Below are 21,799 nucleotides of genomic sequence, written 5' to 3' on the forward strand. Positions count from 1 at the left end.
TCCCAAAACTCCCAAGTACAGTTCCCAACAGAGCAAAGGGTTTGCAAAGACTAATAAGCAAAAGCAGAGCAGCATCTCTGGCGCAGTCTAGTGCTGCAGGAATGTACCAAGGTCATTGTTGGATCAAAACACACACTAACCACCAACCTTACAATCATGTAACCTCTTCACCTTCCCTTCCCTTCCCTTCACCAAACTAAACATCCCCAACTCCCTGAGTCTCTCCTTGGAGGGCATGGATTCCAGACCTTTTACCATTTTGTTCGCCCTCCCCAGACCCATTCCAGCTTGTCAATATCCTTCCAGAACTGGTTACAGTGTTGGAGGTTTTTAAAGAGAGGCTGGATGGCCATCTGTCAGGAGTGTTTTGACTGTGTCTTCCAGCATTGCAGGGGTTTGGACTTGATGGCCCTTGGCAGTGGCAAAGGGAGGGGGAACTGTGCCCTGGGCATGAACATTCTGTGCACCCCCTCCCGTCCCTCCCCCTCCCTCCCCTGACACACCCCACCCCAGACACCGCACCCGACATGTGACTGCAATGGCAGCACCCAGGGTGAGCTGCCTCAGATGTCCCCATTGCAACTACGCCACTGGCCCCTGGGGTCTCTTCCAACTCTAAAATTCTATTCCAGGTGAGGTCTGACAAATGCAGAATAGAGAGGCACAATTACGCACCTCAGTCTAGACACTATGCTCCTATTGATGAATATTTCCCAAGGATTCACTTCTCACAGGAAAGAAAAACCCCTGAGCCTTCCAGCCAGCGCTGCCTACTCTGGGTTGGGAAATTCCTGTAGATGTGGGGATGGAGCCTGGGAAAGGCTGAATGTTGGGAGGGCAGGATGGTCTGAAGGAGACATTTTCTCCAGCAGGACAGTCTGTGTTGTCTGGAGACCACTTGTAATTCTGGGAGGTCACCAAGCATCACCTAGAGGTTGGCAACCCTTCATCCAGAATATAAGCCCAGGGATGTCATGTTGGTGAGGGAGCGAGCTTGTTTTCTGCTGTTCCAGAGACCAGGAGGAATGGGTTCAATTTATTTATTTATTTATTTATTTATTTATTTATTTATTTATTTATTTATTTTTCAAACTTATATATCTCCCAACCCCCGAAGGGCTCTGGGCGGTGAACAACATAAAGTTCAAATACAAATAAACATAAAATCAAAATACAATAATCTTTCAATCTTTCACGATGCGGTTGACTCTCAGATGGACCAGGGCCTTACTCCTGGCTCTGCCTGGTGGAACACTCCCTCCTCCGTCCGGCTCCCTGCGGACTCAGGAATTCGGCAGGGCCTGCAAGACTGAGTTGTTCTGGCCGGGCCTTTGGAGGTGTTCCAGCTGAGTAGGGCTACTTTACTCACTTACTTTTACTATCTCTATTTTTTACATCTACGCCACCCTCCCAGGGAGAGAGTCCCGCCTTTCCCTCCTTGGGGAGGCTTTTCATAAATTGGCTATGGAGCGCCTGTAATTATTGCATTGACTGTTTTAATGGGATTTTAAATTGGGATTTTAGTAAAGGTAATAATTGTTTATGTGGTCACTATTGTGATCTTTTGTTATAAACTGTATTTATGTTGATGTTGTTGTGCACCGCCTTGTGAGCCCCTTGGGGATGCGGCGGGCTACAAATCTAAACAAAAATAAATAAATAAAAATAAATAAATAAATAAACATCAGGAAGCACTTCCTGACTTTTAGGGCTGTTGGACAGTGGAGTGCACTACCTCGGAGCAGGGTGGAGTCTCCTTCTTTGGAGGTGTTTAAACAGAGGCTGGATGATCATATGTAGAGAGTGTTTTGATTGTGTGTTCCTGCATGGCAGGGGGTTGGACTGGATGGCCCTCCTGGTCTCTTCCAACTCTATGATTCTACGTCAGGAAGGTCCATGGCTTAGTGCCAGCATGGTGTAGTGGTTAAGAGTAGGTGCACTCTAATCTGGAGAACTGGGTTTGATTCTCATTTGCCACTTGAGCTGTGAAGTTGGCCTGTGAACTAGATTAGCTTGTGCACTGCAACACATGCCTGCTGGGTGACCTTGAGTTAGTCACAGTTCTTCGGAGCTCTCTCAGCCCCACCTACCTCACAGGGTGTTTCTTGGGAGGGCATCTTTGTAAGCCCCCTTGAGTCTCCTTACAGGAGAGGAAGGTGGGGTATAAATCCAAACTCCTCCTCCTCCTCCTCCTCCTTTTCCTTCTCCTCCTTCTTCTTCTTCTCCTTCTTCTTCTCCTTCTTCTCCTTCTTCTCCTTCTCCTTCTCCTTCTCCTTCTCCTCCTCCTCCTCCTCCTCCTCCTCCTTCTCCTCCTCCTCTTCTCCCCTCCTCCTCCTTCTTCTTCTTCTTCTTCTCTCCTCTCCTCTCCTCTCCTCTCCTTCTCTCCTTCTCCTCCTCCTCCTCCTCCTCCTCCTTCTCCTTCTCCTCCTTCTCCTTCTCCTTCTTCTTCTTTTCTTCATGGAAGAGTATCTGCTTTGCATCCAGAGGATCCTGGGTTCAGTTTCTGGCATCTCCAGTTGAACGAGGTGAAGCCATGCCTGAAAACCATGCAGAGCTGCTGCCAAGTCTGAGCAGACAGTTCTGACCTTGATGGAACGATGGGCTGATTCAGAACAGTGTGGCAGCTTCATGTGTGTGGTTCTCACCCCCCAGTTTAGCTGCTCTGAAAATGTCTTCTTCAAGAAATGGCAGGCAGCCTTGCTGGGAAAACAGATCGATTCGTGCACGCAGCAGGGAGCAAACGCTGCTGTGAAAGCCAATTTCCTGATATCTGGCAGGCAGCCAATGCTTCTCCTAAAACCAGTAATTGGACTGACAGGTGTCAGTATATGGAAGACAGAGATGTCACTGACACTTTGAAAGGCAAAATGAGTAGCTGTCATCCATAGCTGAGAGAAGAAGACGAGTTTGGATTTATAGCCCCCCTTTCTCTCCTGTAAGGAGACTCAAAGGGGCTGACAAACTCCTTCCCTCCCCCCCTCACAACAAACACCCTTTGAGGTGGGTGGGGCTGAGAGAGCTCCAAAGAACTGTGACTAGCCCAAGGTCACCCAGCTGGCGTGTGTTGGAGGGCACAAGCTAATGTATTTATTTATTTATGTATTGGGCTTGATAGACCGCCCAACCCCTGAAGGGCTCTGTAGTTCACCAGATAAGCCTCCAGAGCTCAAGCGGCAGAGCAGGGAATCAAGCCCGGTTCTTTAGATTAGAATGCACCTGCTCTTAACCACTATACCACGCTGGCTTTCAAGCGAATAACATCCTGTCAATGGAGCAAAAAGGGAACAAAAGGAAAAGCAGGTGTACAAAAGATCAACTCCAGATAGACAAAATAATAATGGAGAGCTCCAAGAATCGAAAAATGAATTTGCATCTGATCTGGATTGATTACAGGAAAGCATTCGACTCACTGCTCTGCAGTTGGATCGTGAAATGCTTGGAAACAATTGGTGTCAGCAAAAACATATGGATATTCACCGAAAAAGCAATGAGACAGTGGAGAACTGAACTGACGGTCGGAAATGAAAACTATGCAACAGTCGCCCTTACTGTTTATCATTGCCATGATCCCACTAACAGTGATTTTAAAGAAAACAAAGTTGGGATATGAAACGGCCAAAGACTCAGAAAAAAAATCTCACATTTGCAGTATATGGATGACTTGAAGCTCTATAGGTGTAAGGTTCTGTCGGTGTTCTAATGGCCTTGGTGGAAATTCCTTTACTCTGTTGGGCTGAATGCCCAGTACGTTTGTTATCACTTGCTTAACCTTGCTTTCTGTCTGCATGGTATAGCCCTGTGTGAAACTGCTTTCGGTTTACTAGGTGGGAACCCATTATTGTTTATGTTCAGCTTCAAGGGAATAGAGGCCTGTAAAAGCGGCTGCCCGATGGGGGGGGGGGGGGTTCAGAATCTGCATTGCCTGTAGACGATCATGAAAGCCAGCTCTCACTAAAGAACTATTAAAGGTTGCTTTTGGACTGGACCTTACTGATTCCTTACAATAGGAAATGAGACCCAGAAATCCAGTCACTAGTGAATACTGTCCGAATATTCAGTACAGACATTTTGATGGAGTTTGGTCTGGAAAAGTGCACCACTGTGGTGATAAAGAGGGGCAAGATCACTGGGAGTGACGGCATATAAATGCCTGATGACCAACTAATCACGTGCAACCAAAAATAAGCCTATAAATACCCGAACATTTTGCAGCTGGATAACATCAAGCACGGGCAAGTGAAGACTGAGGTCAGCAGAGAACACACCCAGAGGGTCAGGAAAATTTTGAAATCCAAATTAAATGGTGAGAATACCATCAAAGCCATCAACACCTGGGCTATACCCAGTGGTGGGATCCAAAAATTTTAGTAACAGGTTCCCATGGTGGTGGATTCAAATCCGTGGCGAGCTAATGGGCTGGGTGGGGCACTCATGGGACGGGTGGGCATTCTGGGGGGCGGGCATTGCTGGCGGGCTGTGGCAAGGACGCAGCCACTGGCGCTCGGGTCCTTGGCAGGTGAAATCTTAATGCACGCAGGCTATAGCTGCCACGCACGCCGGTGCACCTCCTGCTAGACTGCTTCAAGTTTATTTATTTATTTATTTATACTTTAGGCTTATATACCGCCCCGTCCCCGAAAAGCTCTGGGCGGTGCACAATATATAATAAATACAGTCATAAAACCAGTATAATCGATTAAAACTTATAAAAGCAGCGAGATTAAGCTAAACAGTAGCATTTAGTACAAGTAAAAAAAGTTCTGCACGCTACTGCTGAGGAGTGGAGGAGGGGCGTAACCAAGGCAAAAATCACATGGCAAAATCACCGTAATCTTAATCCGAACACAGGCATCCAAAGAGCTTTCTGGCAGTATTGAAACACAGAAAAACAAAAAAAACCCATTGCCAGAAAGCCCTTCAGGTGGCGTTAAGTCTGAGGGCTGGGGCGCCATGCTCCTGGCCCCAAGCCCCAAGTGGAAGCTAATTAAACTCAGCTCCAGCTGTGGGGACACCCGCTTCCACGCTGGTGCAGCATCCTGTGCCAACGGGGCTGGGACACCGCAGCTACTTCCGGAGCTGGGCACCACGGAGCCATGCAGCTATGGGGCACTGTGTATGTGCCCCCTCTGGCAGTGCATTTGCCACCAGCAGAGGGTACAAGGTTGGCACAAGGCATCGCCAGATCCAGAGGTGAGTGTCCCCCTACCATGCATCCGCGGAGAACAAAAATGTGGCATTCAAAGTTCTACTTTGAATGGGATGTCAATATGAAGGGAGGGGAAGCGTGGCACAGTGGTTCCGCCTCCTCTTTCAACAGCATGGTCACAGCAGCTGTGGTTTTGGCCAGGCCAGCAGTGGCGTAGGAGGTTAAGAGCTCGTGTATCTAATCTGGAGGAACCGGGTTTGATTCTCCACTCTGCCGCCTGAGCTGTGGAGGCATTATCTGGGAATTCAGATCTGTAGCCTGTGCACTCCCACATCGCCAGCCAGGGGTGACCTTTGGCCAGTCACAGCTCGAGCTCTCAGCCCCACCCACTTCTACAGGTGTTTGCTGTGAGGGGAAGGGCAAGGAGATTGTAAGCCCCTTGAGTCTCCCTGCAGGAGAGAAAGGGGGGATATAAATCCAAACTCCTCCTCCTCCTCCAACTCCTCCTCCTCCTCCTCCTCTTCTTCTTCTTCTCCTCCTCCTCCTCCTCCTCCCTGCAGAATCCCTAGAGATTATATCTCAGCTCCTCACCTCACTTATCTGAGCATGAATGAGGGGTTATTCTGACTCTTGATCTTGAGAACAGGATCTGGCATCTGGCTTTCAGATGCATTCAGCCCTTTATCCACCCCTTGGGCAAGTGCATAAATCAAGGTCAACGTGAGTTCAGGGCCAGTTTTCTCAGGATAACCGACCCCTTGTGCGACTGGCAACGGATAATTGGTCCATCAACATCAGTATTGTCTCCTCTGACTGGCTGCCGCTCTCCAGGGTCTGAGATGTCACTCATTAGCAGAAGCCTTTAACTTGAGATGCCACCAATTCAAGCTGGGCCGTTTGGCATTCAAAGCAGATACCTTACTGCTGAGTGACGGTTCCGCCCTCATTGACTGATTTGCGATGCAACGTTTTTGGTTTTGAGAATGGATGGGGGAATACTTGCCCAGAAAAAGCTTGGCTCTGTGTCGCTCTCGGTGCGTATGAAGGAACTGCGAGTATCCAATTACCTTTGTTGTCGTGCCAGATGCGCACCTTGCAGAGGTCGCCGAGACTGAGGATATCCGTGTAAACAAAAACGTCCATCTGATCCCTCTCAAATTTGTTGGACTGATTGGACTTCTTCAGGGCCAGAGTTCCCGTATCTCCACTCTCTCCAAAGATACTGATGAACAGATTGGCATCCGTTCCAGCACCTACATGGGAAAAATGAAAGGGTGAAGAAGTAACCATCAAACATTCAACGCGTAAAGATCTACACATAAGCTGACACTCTACCCTAACCCATATTCCCATCCATATCTCCATCCAGCTCAGAGGGCTGATCCCAGTGCAGAAGCAATGGCAGCGCACCGGTTTCTCTCAAGAAGGTAGGCAGCATGGTTACCACTTTGAAAGCCAGCAGGGTCATTGATCTGATCACTGGATGGATGGAATGGATGGATGGATGGATGGATGGATGGGATGGATTGACGGATGGATGGATGGATGGATGGATGGATGGATTGGATGGATGGATGGATGGATGGATTGGATGGATGGATGGATGGATGGATGGATGGATGGATGATGGATGGATGGATGATTGATGATTTGGATGGATGGATGGATGGATGGATGGATGGATGATGGATGATGGATGGATGGATGGATGGATGGTGGATGGATGGATGGATGGATGGATGGATGATGGATGATGGATGGATGGATGGATGGATGGATGGATGGATGCTCAGAAGGCTAATACAACAACCTTTATTAGCATATTAAAATAGGGTCTAGAGCATTACATATTTCTGAAGCACAACCTAAAGCACATTCAAAACACAGACAGATAAATTGTATCTAGCACTGACGTTACTTTAGAAAAAATTTGTCATTGTAAAGAAATTTTACACTTTTTCCAAGAGCACGGCTCTTGTGTTATTTAATAAAGTCTGAATAAATAGAGTTGTCAGAGTCTCTTTCAGATTTGTCTAAGACCTAGAGAGAAATTCCCACACCTACATATCTCGACAGTCAAGTATAATGTGAGCAAGAGCTCCCCACTTGGTTTTACAGTGTGGACAGACCTTGATCCCAGAGGGATAGATAGGTAGCTACTCCTTTGTAATGGTCGATGGCGCATTGCATCTGGCCCTGTAATAATCCCATCCTTGTTGTGGGTTCGCTAATAATTCAAGATCTTTGGCTATGTGCCTGTTCTGGTACTATTCCGACAGAAAGGGGTGAGTGAGCATGATTTATTTGCTTGGCCCAACAAGATATGGTATTCCTATTCTAGAAGTCTGCTTTTTAAGGTTTGCAGAATCTCTCTGCAAAGGCCTCCCAGCTAGGTCTTCACCAAACCTGTTTGGTTTCAGCAAGATGGCTATAACACACCACTATACCCCAAACCTTTCAAAACTGACAAGTACAGAAACTGATAACCACATACACCAGTGGCGTAGCTACCATGGGATAGGGGTGTGTGTGTTGCACCGGGTGCGCGCCTGGGGGCAGCAAAATGTATTTTTGACATTTTTAGGTTTTTTTAAATTTTAAAACTGCACAGGCAGCTTTTAGGATAGCAGTACCAAAATTCTTGTGATATTGTCTGGCAATGCCTCTGATGATACCAGTTAGTGTTTATAGTTTGAGCCTAGGGTGGTTCAAAGTCATGGGACCTCCAAAGAAGGTGCCCCATTCCCCATTGTTTCCAATGGGAGCTAATAGTAGATGGGGCTACATTTTGAGGGTCCATAACTTTGGACCCCTTGAACCAAACTTCACTAAACCTGGGTGATGTCATCAGGATAACTGTTGATACCAGTTAGGAAAGCCAGGATGTCATTCAGGGAGCAAAGTTAAGGATCCCCATTCCCCATTGTTTCCAATGGAAGCATTAGTAGATGGGCCACCCTTTGAGGGTTCATAACTGGACCCTTAAACCAAACCTCACTAAACCTGAGGGTGTCATCAGGATAATCTCTTTGTTGATACCAGCTAGAGTTTAGGATATTTATTTGGGGTCCAAAGTTATGGACCCCAAAGAAGGTGTCCCATTCCCCCATTGTTTCCAACGGGAGCCACTAGTAGATGGGCTGGCCTTTGAGGGTCCATAACTTTGGACCCCTTGAACCAAACTTCAAACCTGGGTGATGTCATCAGGATAATCTCTTTGTTGATACTCAGTTGTGGTTTACAGGATGTTTGAGCCAGGAGTCCAGTTATGGGATTCTCCATTCCCATTGTTTCCAATGGAAGCTAATAGTAGATGGGCTACCCTTTTGAGGGTTCATAACTTTGGACCCCTTAAACCAAACCTCACTAAACCTGAGTGGTGTCATCAGGATAATCTCTTGTTAGCTGAAGTTAGAAGCAGGATAAGCTGCCTGGGGTCCAAAGTTATGGACTTCAAAGAAGGTGTGTACCTATCCCCATTGTTTCCAATGGGAGCCACAGATGGGGTTACCTTTGCGTGGTCCATGACTTTGGACCCCCTGAACCAAACTTCACCAAACCTGGGATGTATCATCAGGAGAGTCTCCTAAAGATACCCTGAAATGTTGAGGCTGCTAGCCTAAAAACTGCAGTCCTAAAACTGAAAACAAAAACTAAAAAAACAAAAAACACAAACGAACAGCAAAACTCTGATTTTGCACCGGGCTCCATTTCCCCTAGCTACGCCTCTGACATACATTGAATGAGCCAAGGAAGCAAAGAAAAAATCCACGGGTGCCCAGATCTGCCACAATCACACATAAAGGAGAGGAGACCACACCCAGGTCCCCAATCCTAACCTCAAATTCCCAACCTGGATCTGGCACCCCCCCGTTGGTGGCCAATGGGCACCCTGGGTGTGCCTTAAACAACGAGAGTGTGCTCACAAGTCAGTGTATAGGGCTGAAAGCCAACGATGCAAATTGCTGGAAGAAAGGCCTGTACAAAGGAGGCTGCAGGAGCGCAGCTCCATTCAGATGAAAACTGGTCATGTCAAATTGAATTTAACGTCACATTAGCCCCTTGCAAAAACTTGAAGGCTGCCGAGCGTTCTTCATGCCGTTCGACCGGCAGCGCCTTTTCTGACTCCAAAACTCATGGAAGTGATAAACAAGCCCCGCTGAAGTCTGCTTTTCTTTGCCAAAGAGCGGCCTCCCAATTAATCGATGTCCCCGAAAGGCTCAGACCGAACCACTCCACAGCAAAACCTTGCTGGCAGGATGGAGCTGGCAGAGCCTCATGTGGTGGTATTGACTTGGTGAGCAATTAGCTGGGAGCAAGGAAGAACAGAGACAGAGCTGCAGAGCTGGCGGACGCTTCGCCCTTTGCCTTGCCCAATCGAGCTGCTGCTCGAAAAGCAAGGGGCCCTCAGAAACTGCTCCATTTGATGCTCCATGCAAATCGAAGAGGCAAAGTTGAAACAGCGGGGATCGGATTCAAACTCATTCTCGGTTGTGTTGGTCTGATGCCTCTTGCCCAGTCACACTACACCATGACATCTACCTTTTCATAGAATCATGGAAGAGACCCCAAGGGCCATCCAGTCCAACCCCCTGCAATGCAGGAACACACAATCAAAACACTCCCGACACTCTCCTTAGCAAAGAATGGGGGATGGGGCACCCTCTTTGAGGGTCCATAACTTTGGACCCCCCTAAACCAAACTGCACCAAATTTGGGAAGTCCCATCAGGACAGTTTCCAGATGATACCCTGGAAATTTTGCCACCACATCCAAAAATTCACCCCTGCAGGAACATCCCAGAAATTTGCCTCCAAGAATCTTTGTTCTGCATTGAGTTTTCTGTATTGTTGCCAATGAGGTTGCAGGCTGGGGCACATTTATGAAAGCACAGTTCAAACTCAGGATTCATCAGGAGATTTCCTTGATGATAATTCTGTTTGGTGGCAGCTTTGTTCAGGGGGGCCAAAGTTATGGACCCCTCAAAACTGCAGCCCCCCATCTCCTATTAGCTCCCTTTGAAACAATGGGGATAAGTATTCCCTTTGGGAGTCCATGACTTTGGACCTTGAACTCCAACCTCACCAAACCTAGGCATATAAGAACAGTCTCCTGATGATATCATTGAAATTAAAAAAGCTGATATGTCTAAAAATGCACCCCCTGCAGGCACCAACGTCCTGGTGCAAAAAGAATTTGGTCGTGGTGGAGTGGCCACCCATGCTTTCCACTGTCCAACAGCCCTGACAGTCAGGAAGTTTTTCCTGATGTTTAGGTGGAATCTCTTTTTCTTCCCCTTGAGCCCATTCCTCTCGGGAGCAGCAGAAAACAAGCTCGCTCCCTCACCAACATGACATCCCTTCAAATATCTACACATGGCTATCATGTCACCTCTTCACCTTCTCTTCACCAATCTAAACATAACCAGCGCCCTAAGTCTCTTCTTGTAGGTCAAGAGCTCCTGATGAACAAACCCTTGGTGTAAGGGGCACCATCACTTGTCTATCAAGATCTAAAAAATCTTTGTTTAATCACCCAGAAGATGTACCTTTTCGGTTATCCAAAGACATTTCAAGTCTTCCAATTTTATTATCAATTCATTCTGACCAACTCGTAAATTTTGGGTCTTCTAGCATATGTGTGATAAGAGTGTCGCCCTCCCTGGAGATCTCACCGACCTTGGAATGTGTCTCTTGGGTAAGATGGAGCCAGGATTGCTTTGTCATGTATCACATAGAAATTTATATAATCTGGAGTTGCTGTGGAACAAATCCGGCGTGGAACGTTGCAACATCATTACTTCCGTATGAACTGGGCCATTGGCTTTGTGTGGGGAAGCATGGCTCTCTAGCTAGTTCCAAACCCAAATACTTTTGAGTAAGAGGCAAAGGCTGCTGCATAATCTGATTGAAAACAAACTCACCTCATTCATGATCTAATTTTTTTTCCCCCTCTCTGTCTGGCTGTCTCAGCTCATAACAAAATAGAACCCTTCATTGTTAGAATCCATCGCCCTTAATTTCCTGGACCAAAGTTGATGGATTTGCTGATGTTGTCATCGGCAGTTATGCCTTTATGAGCTGCAGTTTGGCTTCAGAAAAATTCACATTTCGCGATAATAATAGTTCCACTCAAAGGAGTAGCAAACTTATAAACAGGTCACCCAAATATTAGAGTTCTTTTGCTGGTATTTAAGACATCCGGGTTTTAAAAGTTGCTGTATATCAGAAGAGATTTGAATTTTACGTACTGACTGGAATACTTCAGTAAGCCTCTGAAATCTAGGTCTTTTCTGGCACAGCGCAAATAAAACATATTGAGGACGCTAGCTATGTAAGTGTAAGGGCCACTAAGGGTGCCAATGGAGGGGAGGGGCCTGGGGGCGATTTTCTGCATCCCCAGGCGTGCACCCGGTGCACGGCGCACTCCCCTGCCCCCTTGTAGCTATGCCACTGTTTTGGGGTGGAACTCTGCACAGCTTTTCCCCCAAAAAACATCTTCAGGACGTCTCTGGCAGAAGTCTTCCACACCCTCCACTGCTTGGTCCCTTTAACTTGGAGATTCGGGGATGGGACCTGACACCTTCAGCATGCCAAGAAGATGCCCTACCACTGGACGGATCAATTATGAAATGATGGGGTGGAATACATTACTTCAGGGGAAACCTGGGGCCTTTCCCCACTTTTCTCCACCACCGTCACTGCGCTCCACTCACTGCGCACGTCATTTCAGGTGCGTGCCCCGGCTTCCCCACGACCCTGGGGTCATCAAAAGGCACCATTTTTTCCAGCGCCAGGGATGCCGCGGTGCTGAGGGGGCACGGGAGTGGCATGTCAAGGGTTAAGGCTTCACCCCTGAAGTGGGAGTGTGCTGGACCCCGCTTACCTCTGAGGAGAGACAGGGCTTAAGGTAAGTGGGGAAAGGGGCCTGGAGGTTTTTTTCCAGGAGAAATCTGGAGTTCTGGCAGGAGATTTGTGGTTAGGGTCAGGAAGTCACGTAGGTCAAAGAGGCAGGCAGCTGGCCTCTGAAGAAAAGTATATAAGTCACATGCAAGCTTGTATTAAACCCACAAGCTTTGGGGCCTATCCTCTTGTTTGTATTTCCTGTTTTGCTATGCAGAGCATGAAATAAAGTACTATCTACCACTCACACGCCCTTTCCTGGTGGCACCGGGCAGCATGTTCAGCCAGTAGCACTGGAAGGGTACTTATGAGTGGGAGGAGAAAGGGCACATGGGTGAGTGGCAGGAGAAGGCATGTGGGCAAGCTTTGGCACAGTTCAGCACAAGGATCTTCACTGTGTGACTGAAGCTAAGCCAAGGAAGCCATTTTGTGGCTGGCTTCATCTCCTACGGAAGCCATTTTGTGACGGCTCCCACCACGCTATATCAGAATTCCAAAAATGCCCTCAGGCAGTGGTGGGATCCAAATTTTTTAGTAACAGGTTCCCATGGTGGTGGGATTCAAACAGTGGGGTAGCGCCAATGGCCAAGGGCACGGGTCGGCATTCCGGGCGGGTATTAATAATTTCTGTTACTGTAAAAAACTCTTACTCGTAAAAAAAAAAGTTCCTAATTTCCAGCTGGTATATATTTCTGTCCATAATTTAAGCTCATTGTAGCCCATCGCCTACTGCCAACAGAAAACAACTACTTCCCTCTAATTGACTGCCTCTCAAATACTCTTCCATACTTTCAAATAATTTAATTTTGTTTCTAGGAAATCAAAAAGAAGGAGACTTTCCTTGAACAAGGAACTTGACCATATTTCTAAAACATGTTTTTAAAACAGCCCAACAGGGAGAATGAACCCGTTTTCTACCTTCGCTAACCAGCCAGATAGGAAACAACAGGACTTGATGATTTTGGACCTAATGGAATTTCTAATGGAAAAGCAGACCCAATTAGTAAGCCCCTCTCAGCACACACAAATAATTAGTAACCCACTCTCGGGAACTGGTGAGAACCTGCTGGATCCCGCCTCTGCCCTCAGGTTCCAAAAGGTTGGGGACCACTGGTGTAGAGGATCTCACATTCTGGGAACAATCCCTTTTTTCTGCCTGTTACCCCTGGAAAGCATCTGCCAATCAAAACAGACTGCCAGTGGTCTGTTTCGGTTCATATGTTCCAATAATGAAATGCACGCTGGTTTCACATTTGAGAAAAGATACTTGTCACTGAGCATCTGTGCATGCACTGTGTGAATCAGTGGGGAACAAGAAAGATGGGGTGGGCAGGGGAAGGCTATGACAGTAATGATAGTATCTCCCACCGAGGCAGAGGAGTACTCAAGACGTGCGGGTGGAAACATGAAGAGCTTTGCCTTCACCACTACTCTATCGCACTTTGGGCACCTAAATTGTTAAAGTGCTGCCACTGCACCCATCAAGCAATATCAAGGCACACTGCTAGCCTCTGAGGAACTGAGCAGGAAGACAAGGCAAGCTCGGAAAAGACAAATTACATTTCTCAAAGGGGGTTTGAAGCACATGCACAAATTTCTGTATGGATGCTGTATTTTGACTAAAGTGCACTTTCAAACCAATCTGGAGGTTTCTCTTCAGGCTGGGGATGACAGGTAAAATTCCCCCATCGGCATTTTGCATTTACCTTTTAAAAAAAAATTCCTGGAACAGAAATGTTGGCTTAATTTACAATTGTGATCGAAACCTGAACACATCTTCAAGACGTGGGAACGAGTGCAGACGTACGTTTCGCGTCACTGGTTTTCACCTGAACGGTGTAATTGGTATACTTCATCATCTGCTCCCCGTTGATCACCGCCGGCATCTCCCATTCCAAAGTGCGGTTCTCGCCCAGCTCCGTGGACAGCCACTCGCTGTAGGTGAAAGTGGTCACTTCTTGGGTGGTCAGGTTTTTCATGACGATCTAGGAGAGATCAATTCAACAGAAGAAAATCCAGCAGCAATCCAAAGCATTGGGGATATTGTCGAAGGCTTTCACGGCCGGTTAGTGTTGTAGAGCTGTTGTATGGTTCAGAATAGCATGCCTGATGCTGGGCTGTTCGGTTGGTATTCAGAGCCTGATAGTAGGAAAGCAAGTGGAATACACTCCAGCAGGTATATATACTCCACTTGCTTTCCTACTATCAGATCCTCTGAAGATGCCAGCCACAGATGCAGGCGAAACGTCAGGAGAGAATGCTGCTAGAACACGGCCATACAGCCCGGAAACCACACAGCATCCCATTGAGGATATTTATTGGTTAGGATAGCAAAGCTGCGCGGTTAGATAAAACATGGCCAGAAAATTTGTCTCAAGCGAACACATTAGAAAAACATAAAATTTACTATTCATTGTATTGTCGAAGGCTTTCACAGCTGGAATCACTAGGGTGTTGTGGCTTGTCCGGGTGGTACGGCCGTGTCCCAGTAGCATTTTCTCCTGATGCCTCTCTGAAGATGCGCGCCACAGATGCAGGCGAGACATCAGGAGAAAATGCTACTGGAACATGGCCATACAACCCAGAAAACCCACAACACCCTTACTATACATTATTTGACAACAGAGTCACTGATCTCCAGCAGTGGTCGAAAGTGCCGTCAAGTCATAGCTGACTTAAGGGGATCCTGTAAGAGCAGCAGTGGCGTAAGAGGTTAAGAGCTCATGCATCTAATCTGGAGGAACCGGGTTTGATTCCCAGCTCTGCCGCCTGAGCTGTGGAGGCTTATCTGGGGAATTCAGATTAGCCTGTACACTCCCACACACAGCAGCTGGTGACCTGTTGTCTGATCATGTTTCTCCAGATGTTCAGGAATACCTCATCAAGTTTTCACCAGCATGGCCAATTGGCCATGCTGACAGAGGCTGATGGGGATTGTAGTTCCTGAACATCTGGAGAGCCGCAGGTTCCCTACCCCTGGGCTAGTCACAGCTTCTCGAAGCTCTCTCAGCCCCACCTACCTCACAGGGTGTTTGTTGTGAGGGGGGAAGGGCAAGGAGATTGTAAGCCCCTTTGAGTCTCCTGCAGGAGAGAAAGGGGGGGGATATAAATCCAAACTCCTCCTCTTCTTCTTCTTCTTCTTTTTCTTTTTCTTTTTCTTTTTCTTTTTCTTTTTCTTTTTCTTTTTCTTTTTCTTTTTCTTTTTCTTTTTCTTTTTCTTCTTCTTCTTCTTCTTCTTCTTCGGCAAAAGACATCTGGAGGTGCTTTGCCACTGCCTGCCTCTGCATGGGCTGAGAGAGTTCTGAGAGAACTGTGACTGGCCCAAGGTCACCCAGCAGGCTTCTTGAGGTGGAGCAGGAAATCAAACCCTGGTTCTCCAGATGAGATTCCACCGCTTATAAGCACCGCACCATAAAGTGGCTCTGCACGGGTCCCAACCCGCAATCTCCCTTTGTAATTATGTTGCAGCAGGAACGCCCAGCGTCTTGCGTGGGAAGATTTGCAGCAACAAACAGTTAATTGCCAAGCTGATGGATTAATTTGCCTCTTGTCGTGTCTATTTAGCACTGACAGTAAGCCATCTGTCTGACATATCAGCTCTACTCCCACAAGTCCGCCCTGTTTGTCGCTTCTTCTGTACGCCGTGGAAAGAAACAAAGGTGAGCTCAGATCAGTTTCCATGCCTCCCCACTTGAAACCTATTCAGTTAGATCACAGAGCATGTTACATCCTGGTAAACAATGGGCACCCTACGTGATTTATTTTATTTTTTTTCATCTATACCCTGCCTAGATACAGGATCTCTAGGCAGCTATAATAGACACCTCCTTAAATAAATCGGTTAAAAACCCAACATACAAAAGTTAAAAACCCAACCTTCTCACACACACACACACACACACACACACACACACACACACAATAATAATACTACTACTGTATTTTAGCCATTAATAATAGCACACACACACACACACACCCGCAAGTGGGAGCATCATAATGGGGGCATCAAGGAGACTAAGCAAATGCCTGGGAGAAGAGGAAATTCTTTATGGTTTCACATGCTTTGTAGATAACTAGGCTTACCCCTGACACCTTCTACTCCCATGGGAAATGGGATGTTTCCATTGCTCTGTAGGGGAAGGAGGCTAGCTGGCTTTTTCTCTACCTGTCGCCGACCTTGGGGCGCCTCTGTTCCAAAGTAACTCTTTCTCACATTCTTTTGGAAAACGGGAGGGGGGGTTATTTTTGAATAAAGGGGATAGCAAAAGCCAGGTTTGCCGGAACTGGTTTTTTTACAAGCTGGGTGCTTCGTTGCCTTCCAATAAATGCTGTCGATCAACAACCTGGAGTTCGTTTATTGACTCAACGTTCAAGACCTAACAGAGTCATAAACCGAGCAAGTAAAAGTCTGCATGGTGAAATGGATGCAAAACTTCCAAGAAGAAATAATCTTCCAACAGTGGGAGACGTTATAGACCAAAAATATTAAATTGACCACGAGTCAAATATTTAAAAAGAACTGGTATAAAATGGTTTACAAATTGTAAATGGGCAACGAGGATGATTGAAGGATTGGAGCACCTTCCTTTTGAGGAGAGGCTGCAGCGTTTGGGGACTCTTTAGTTTGGAGAGGAGACGGCTGAGGGGGGATATGATTGAAGTCTATAAAATTATGCATGGGGTAGAAAATGTTGACAGAGAGAAATTTTTCTCTCTTTCTCACAATACTAGAACCAGGGGGCATCCATTGAAAATGCTGGGGGGAAGAATTAGGACTAATAAAAGGAAACACTTCTTCACGCAACGTGTGATTGGTGTTTGGAATATGCTGCCACAGGAGGTGGTGATGGCCACTTACCTAGATAGCTTTAAAAGGGGCCTGGACAGATTTATGGAGGAGAAGTCGATTTATGGTTACCAATCTTGATCCTTCTTGATCTGAGATTGCAAATGCCTTAACAGACCAGGTGCTCGGGAGCAACAGCCGCAGAAGGCCGTTGCTTTCACGTCCTGCATGTAAGCTCCCAAAGGCACCTGGTGGGCCACTGCGAGTAGCAGAGAGCTGGACTAGATGGACTCTGGTCTGATCCAGCTGGCTTGTTCTTATGTTCTTATGTTTTACAAATTGTAAATGACTCCTAAAGACATTATAAAAATAAATAAAAATAGCAATAGGCTTTGCTGGACGTGTCCAGAAGAAGTTGGATCTTTTTGTCATATGTGGTGGACTTTGTTAAAAAAACCTAAAAAGCACTGGGTGGAAATACATGCGAAAATGCAAAAAATATTCAAGATTACATTTCCTTTTGTGACAAGACAATGCTACTTGGGATCCTTCCCAAGAACTTGCCAAAGAAACTTAATGAACTGTGCCTGTATAAGCGAATGTCTGCCAGAGTAATAATGGTATCCAGTTGGAAGACTGAAAGAAGGCCAAACATAGAAATCTGGGAGGATAAAGTAAAAGAATGTCCCACAGGGGCCAAGCTGACAAATCTTGTAAACAGAAAGCCTACGTCTGAGTTTGATGATATGCCTAATAAAGGTCAGTTGAAGTAGAGAAGAGGGAGGTATATTTTAAGTACGTGACTGAATCAGTAACTTAAACACGTTAATAGTTAATAAATAATAGTGGTGTAGTGGTTGAGAGCAGGTGGATTCTAATCTGGAGAACCGGGTTTGATTCTCCACCTAAGTGGCAGAGGCTTTTCTGATGAACCAGATGTGTTTCCACACTCCAACACTCCTGCTGGGTGACCTTGGGCTAGTCACAGTTCTCTCGGAACTCTCTCAGCTCTACCTACCTCACAGGGTGTCTGTTGTGGGGAGAGGAAGGGAAAGGAGCTATAAGCCACTTTCAGTCTCTTTACAGGAGAGAAAGGTGGGGTATAAATCCAAACTCCTCCACTTCCTCCTCCTCCTCTTCTTCTTCAATTGAAATATACCAGTGAGTGCTAATTAAAACAGCAAAATGTCAAATGGGAAAAAAGGGGATAGAAGACTCTCATAAAACTGTAGTACCATGTTTCCCCGAAAATAAGACAGTGTCTTATATTAATTTTTGCTCCCAAAGATGCGCTATGTCTTATTTTCAGGGGATGTCTTATTTTTCTGTGTTCTGTTGGTCAGGCATGCTTCCAAACAGAAACTTTGCTACATCTTACTTTCGGGGGATGCCTTATATTTCGCACTTCAGCAAAACCTCTACCACGTCTTATTTTCAGGGGATGTCTTATATTCGGGAAAACGGGGTATGTTTATATGTTATGGAATATTCAGATCTATTCTGTTGTTGTTTTCTTTGTTTTATGGTCATTTATTCTTTTTGTCTTTCGCTTCTCTATTCTCTCTGTGTGTGTGTATATATATATATTGTGATGTATACATACACTCACACATATATGCTGAAGATTAATTAAAATATTTCAAAAATATTTGGCACCCCCAAAGTGGGGGGAAAGGGGGAGATCAATTTTCTCAATGGCTGAAAAAAAGGTGGCAAAATCCCCTTGAGCTTATCTAAAAATGTCCTTTCAGGAACAATATGCCTTCATATAGCAAACGTACCACCCACGAATATATCACATTCTCTCCCAAGGTCCACAGTAGCTAATATTTTTCTGAGAAACTTCCCTCACAAAAGACAGTTCATAATGTATTGCAGGTGCAGTGGCGGAGAGCCAGTGTTCTTTCCGAATAAAACCTAACAGCAGAGGGTCCATTTGGGTAAAATTATAGGTTTCACTTGGCTCTCTCTACATCTCCTAGCTCTCCAGTTCTGCCAAGATAAGAAATGAGGGATTGGAGGAAACGTTATCACAACATGTGGTTTTGCCGAGAGACCGTACCCTTCCCTCTGAGCCCCCAGGCTGTAAACAGTGTGGGACAGGAACGCTTTCAATGAGGAAGAAAACATTTGGAAAGGACACAGAAACAGGCATAAAACTTTTGAAAGAAAATAGAAGAGTTTAGATTTATACCCCCCCCCTTTCTCTCCCATAAGGAGACTCAAAGGGGCTTACAATCTCCTTTCCCTTCCCCCCATAACAAACACCCTGTGAAGTGGGTGGGGATGAGAGAGTTCCAAAGAGCTGTGACTAGCCCAAGGTCACTCAACTGGTGTGGGTTGGAGTGCACGGGCTTATCTAGTTCCTCAGATAAGCCTCCACAGCTCAAGTGGCAGAACGGGGAATTGAACCCGGTTCTCCAGATTAGAGTGCACCTGCTCTTAACCACTATGCCATTGCTGCTCCCCAGAGATGCATATTGCGGAGACTAGGGAATGTAGACTGGAGATGCATATTGACTGGAGATGTATATTGCGGAGACTAGGGAATTTCTATACAAGATACAGTAGGTTTTTCCGTAGGGCAGTGTCTGCTCTGTGAACTTTTATCAAGGAATGTCTACAGGTAAATCTATGGCCTTACCTGGATGGTCCAGGTTAGCCTGACCTCATCGGCTCTTGAAAGCTAAGAACAATCAGCCCTGGTGAACATGTAAATAGAACACCACTAAGGATGTCCAGAATTGCTACCCACAGGAAGGCAACAGCAAACCCACCTCTATGATCTGTTGCCTTGAAAAACCATGTGTTTGCCAGTCTGATCAGTTCATGCCAAACAGCTACAAATGCCTGCTGAACAGATTTGGGTCGTGGGCCGTTTCTGCATGGTCTAAATATCCTGGGTTGAGCAAGAAAGATATCCCTGTGCAGTCGAGAATTCCACACTGTTCCTGGTGCTAAAATGGGCCTGCCCCGGTGTTGACCAGGATATTTTCCTTACCCCAGGATTTTCAAAAGTCGCCACTTTGGAAGTTCTTTTTAAAAATCCCAGTGTGACCCTGCTTGTGCCTGCTACCGTGAAAAACCAATCAGAAGCAGGATCGGTTCAGTTTTCCTGTCCATCTGCCTGATCTCCCTGCCTGACGTTCATTCAAGCTTCCACTCAAAAACAACAGCCAGTCAGAACACGGGACACCGGGCACGCTGAGAGATGCTTGCAGCTGCAACTCAAAAAACAACAGCCAATCAGAACGTGGGACACCGGGCATGCCCAGTTATGTTTCTGAAGTAAATACAGAATGTCCTTGGCTCGTGCAAAAGCAAACTGGAGTATTTCCTCCTGGTTTTCAATGGATTCCTTCAAAAAGCAGGAAGCCAGGCAGACACCCTGGGATAAAATAGCCCCAGGTTAAGAAAAACTGGTAGTGCAGAGGTATAAATTTGCCGTGCGGAAATGGCCATGTCTTGGCAAAACTGTGCATGAACAAAGATGAGGTCGATTCACACTGATCAGCAGCCATTAGCATCACTCAGAAGTACTTCCAAGAACACTGGAAGGTAGGAGGTTACTGGAACACAGCATTTGTTTGTGTCTGATTTGATTTTGAGCAATCAAACTGTCTACTGAAAGAACGGCCTGCTGAACCGAGCAGTTATGCAGCAACAACCGAGTGGGTTTGTCTAACTCAGTCAGCTGTGTGAGAATGTGCGTGTGTGAAAAGCCAATTGTGCTGCACGGCATGACGAGGAAGGAATACAGCGAAGCGACCTGCTGAGGAGCCACGCAAAGGCCAACCCAGAGGTGAACGAATCATTGAAAAATCAGCTCCCTGTTTGTGAGCGGTGAACAGTGTGTGACCTGAACTGATGGGTGTTTGATCCCTTGATAGGAAACCTCAAGGGGCTCTGCCCCCCTCCCTTTAATGCCAAAAACTGGGCAGTGGGATCACAACTCTTACAAGGGACCGGTATTACTCAGCTAGCTGGACAGGCATCAACACACACAGACACACACCCTGATCCACAACTGTTACCATTTGCAGGGAGGAGTCCTCCCACCTGGATAATAAAACTGAAAGAAGAAGACAGGAAGTGGACAAGGGAACAATACACAGTCAAGCTATAGTAAAAGATGACTAGAAGAAGAAGAGTTTGGATTTATATCCCCCCTTTCTCTCCTGTAAGGAGACTCAAGGTGGCTTACAAGCTCCTTTCCCTTCCTCTCTCCACAACAGACACCTTGTGAGGTAGGTGGGGCTGAGAGAAGTCAGAAAGAACTGTGACTAGCCCAAAATCACCCAGCAGGAATGTAGGAATGCGGAAACACATCTGGTTCACCAGATAAGCCTCTGCCACTCAGGTGGAAGAATGGAAAATCAAACCCAGTTCTCCAGGTTAGAATCCACCTGCTCGTAACCACTACATCACGCTCTTAACCACCAATTCAGTGAGCAGGCAGGAAAGTGGCATGGCGTAGCCCTGTCTTGTCAGATCTCAGTAGCTAAACAGGGTTGGTCCTTGAAAGGGAGACAACCTTGGGAGGAAGACTCTGCAGAGGAAGGCAATGGCAAACCACCTCTGCTTCTCACTTGCCTTGAAAGCCCCTGGCTGGGTCACCATAAGTCAGCTAGGATTTGATGACACTTTACATACATACAATTCAGTATGGACCAGTGAATCATATACAACATAAAAGTCCCTGGTGAGACTGATACTGTAATTTTCACCCACGGAGAAGTTCCCTGCTGTGTCTCTGAATGAGTCACCCTTCAAGCTTCCACAACAGAGTGGATATTCGAACCTGGGTTTTTCCAGATCCTACACAACAGGCTGGCCACTGGGTTTACCTTTAAATTTCCCCCCTACAGCCAAAGTAGTAGTATTACAGGCAATCATTCTTGGTGAAGAAATGGGGTGAGGGAAAAGCTTAAAAGTCCTTCTACCAGCTTCCTCCTCCAAAAG

General features: G+C 46.4%; 1 protein-coding gene across 1 annotated transcript in view; it reads right to left on the reverse strand.

Annotated features, from left to right (window-relative positions):
* LOXHD1 (lipoxygenase homology PLAT domains 1) overlaps positions 1-21,799 on the reverse strand; it is a 222,387-nt gene that overhangs the window by 28,340 nt on the left and 172,248 nt on the right. The window contains exons 29-30 of the mRNA XM_048504316.1: positions 13,856-14,033; positions 6,214-6,399 (exon numbers count right to left, since the gene is read on the reverse strand). Of these exons, the coding sequence (XP_048360273.1) occupies positions 6,214-6,399; positions 13,856-14,033 (364 nt within the window). The remainder of the gene's footprint in view (positions 1-6,213; positions 6,400-13,855; positions 14,034-21,799) is intronic.

The sequence above is a fragment of the Sphaerodactylus townsendi genome, linkage group LG07 (assembly GCF_021028975.2).
Source record: "Sphaerodactylus townsendi isolate TG3544 linkage group LG07, MPM_Stown_v2.3, whole genome shotgun sequence".
NCBI classification, from domain to species: Eukaryota; Metazoa; Chordata; class Lepidosauria; order Squamata; family Sphaerodactylidae; genus Sphaerodactylus; species Sphaerodactylus townsendi.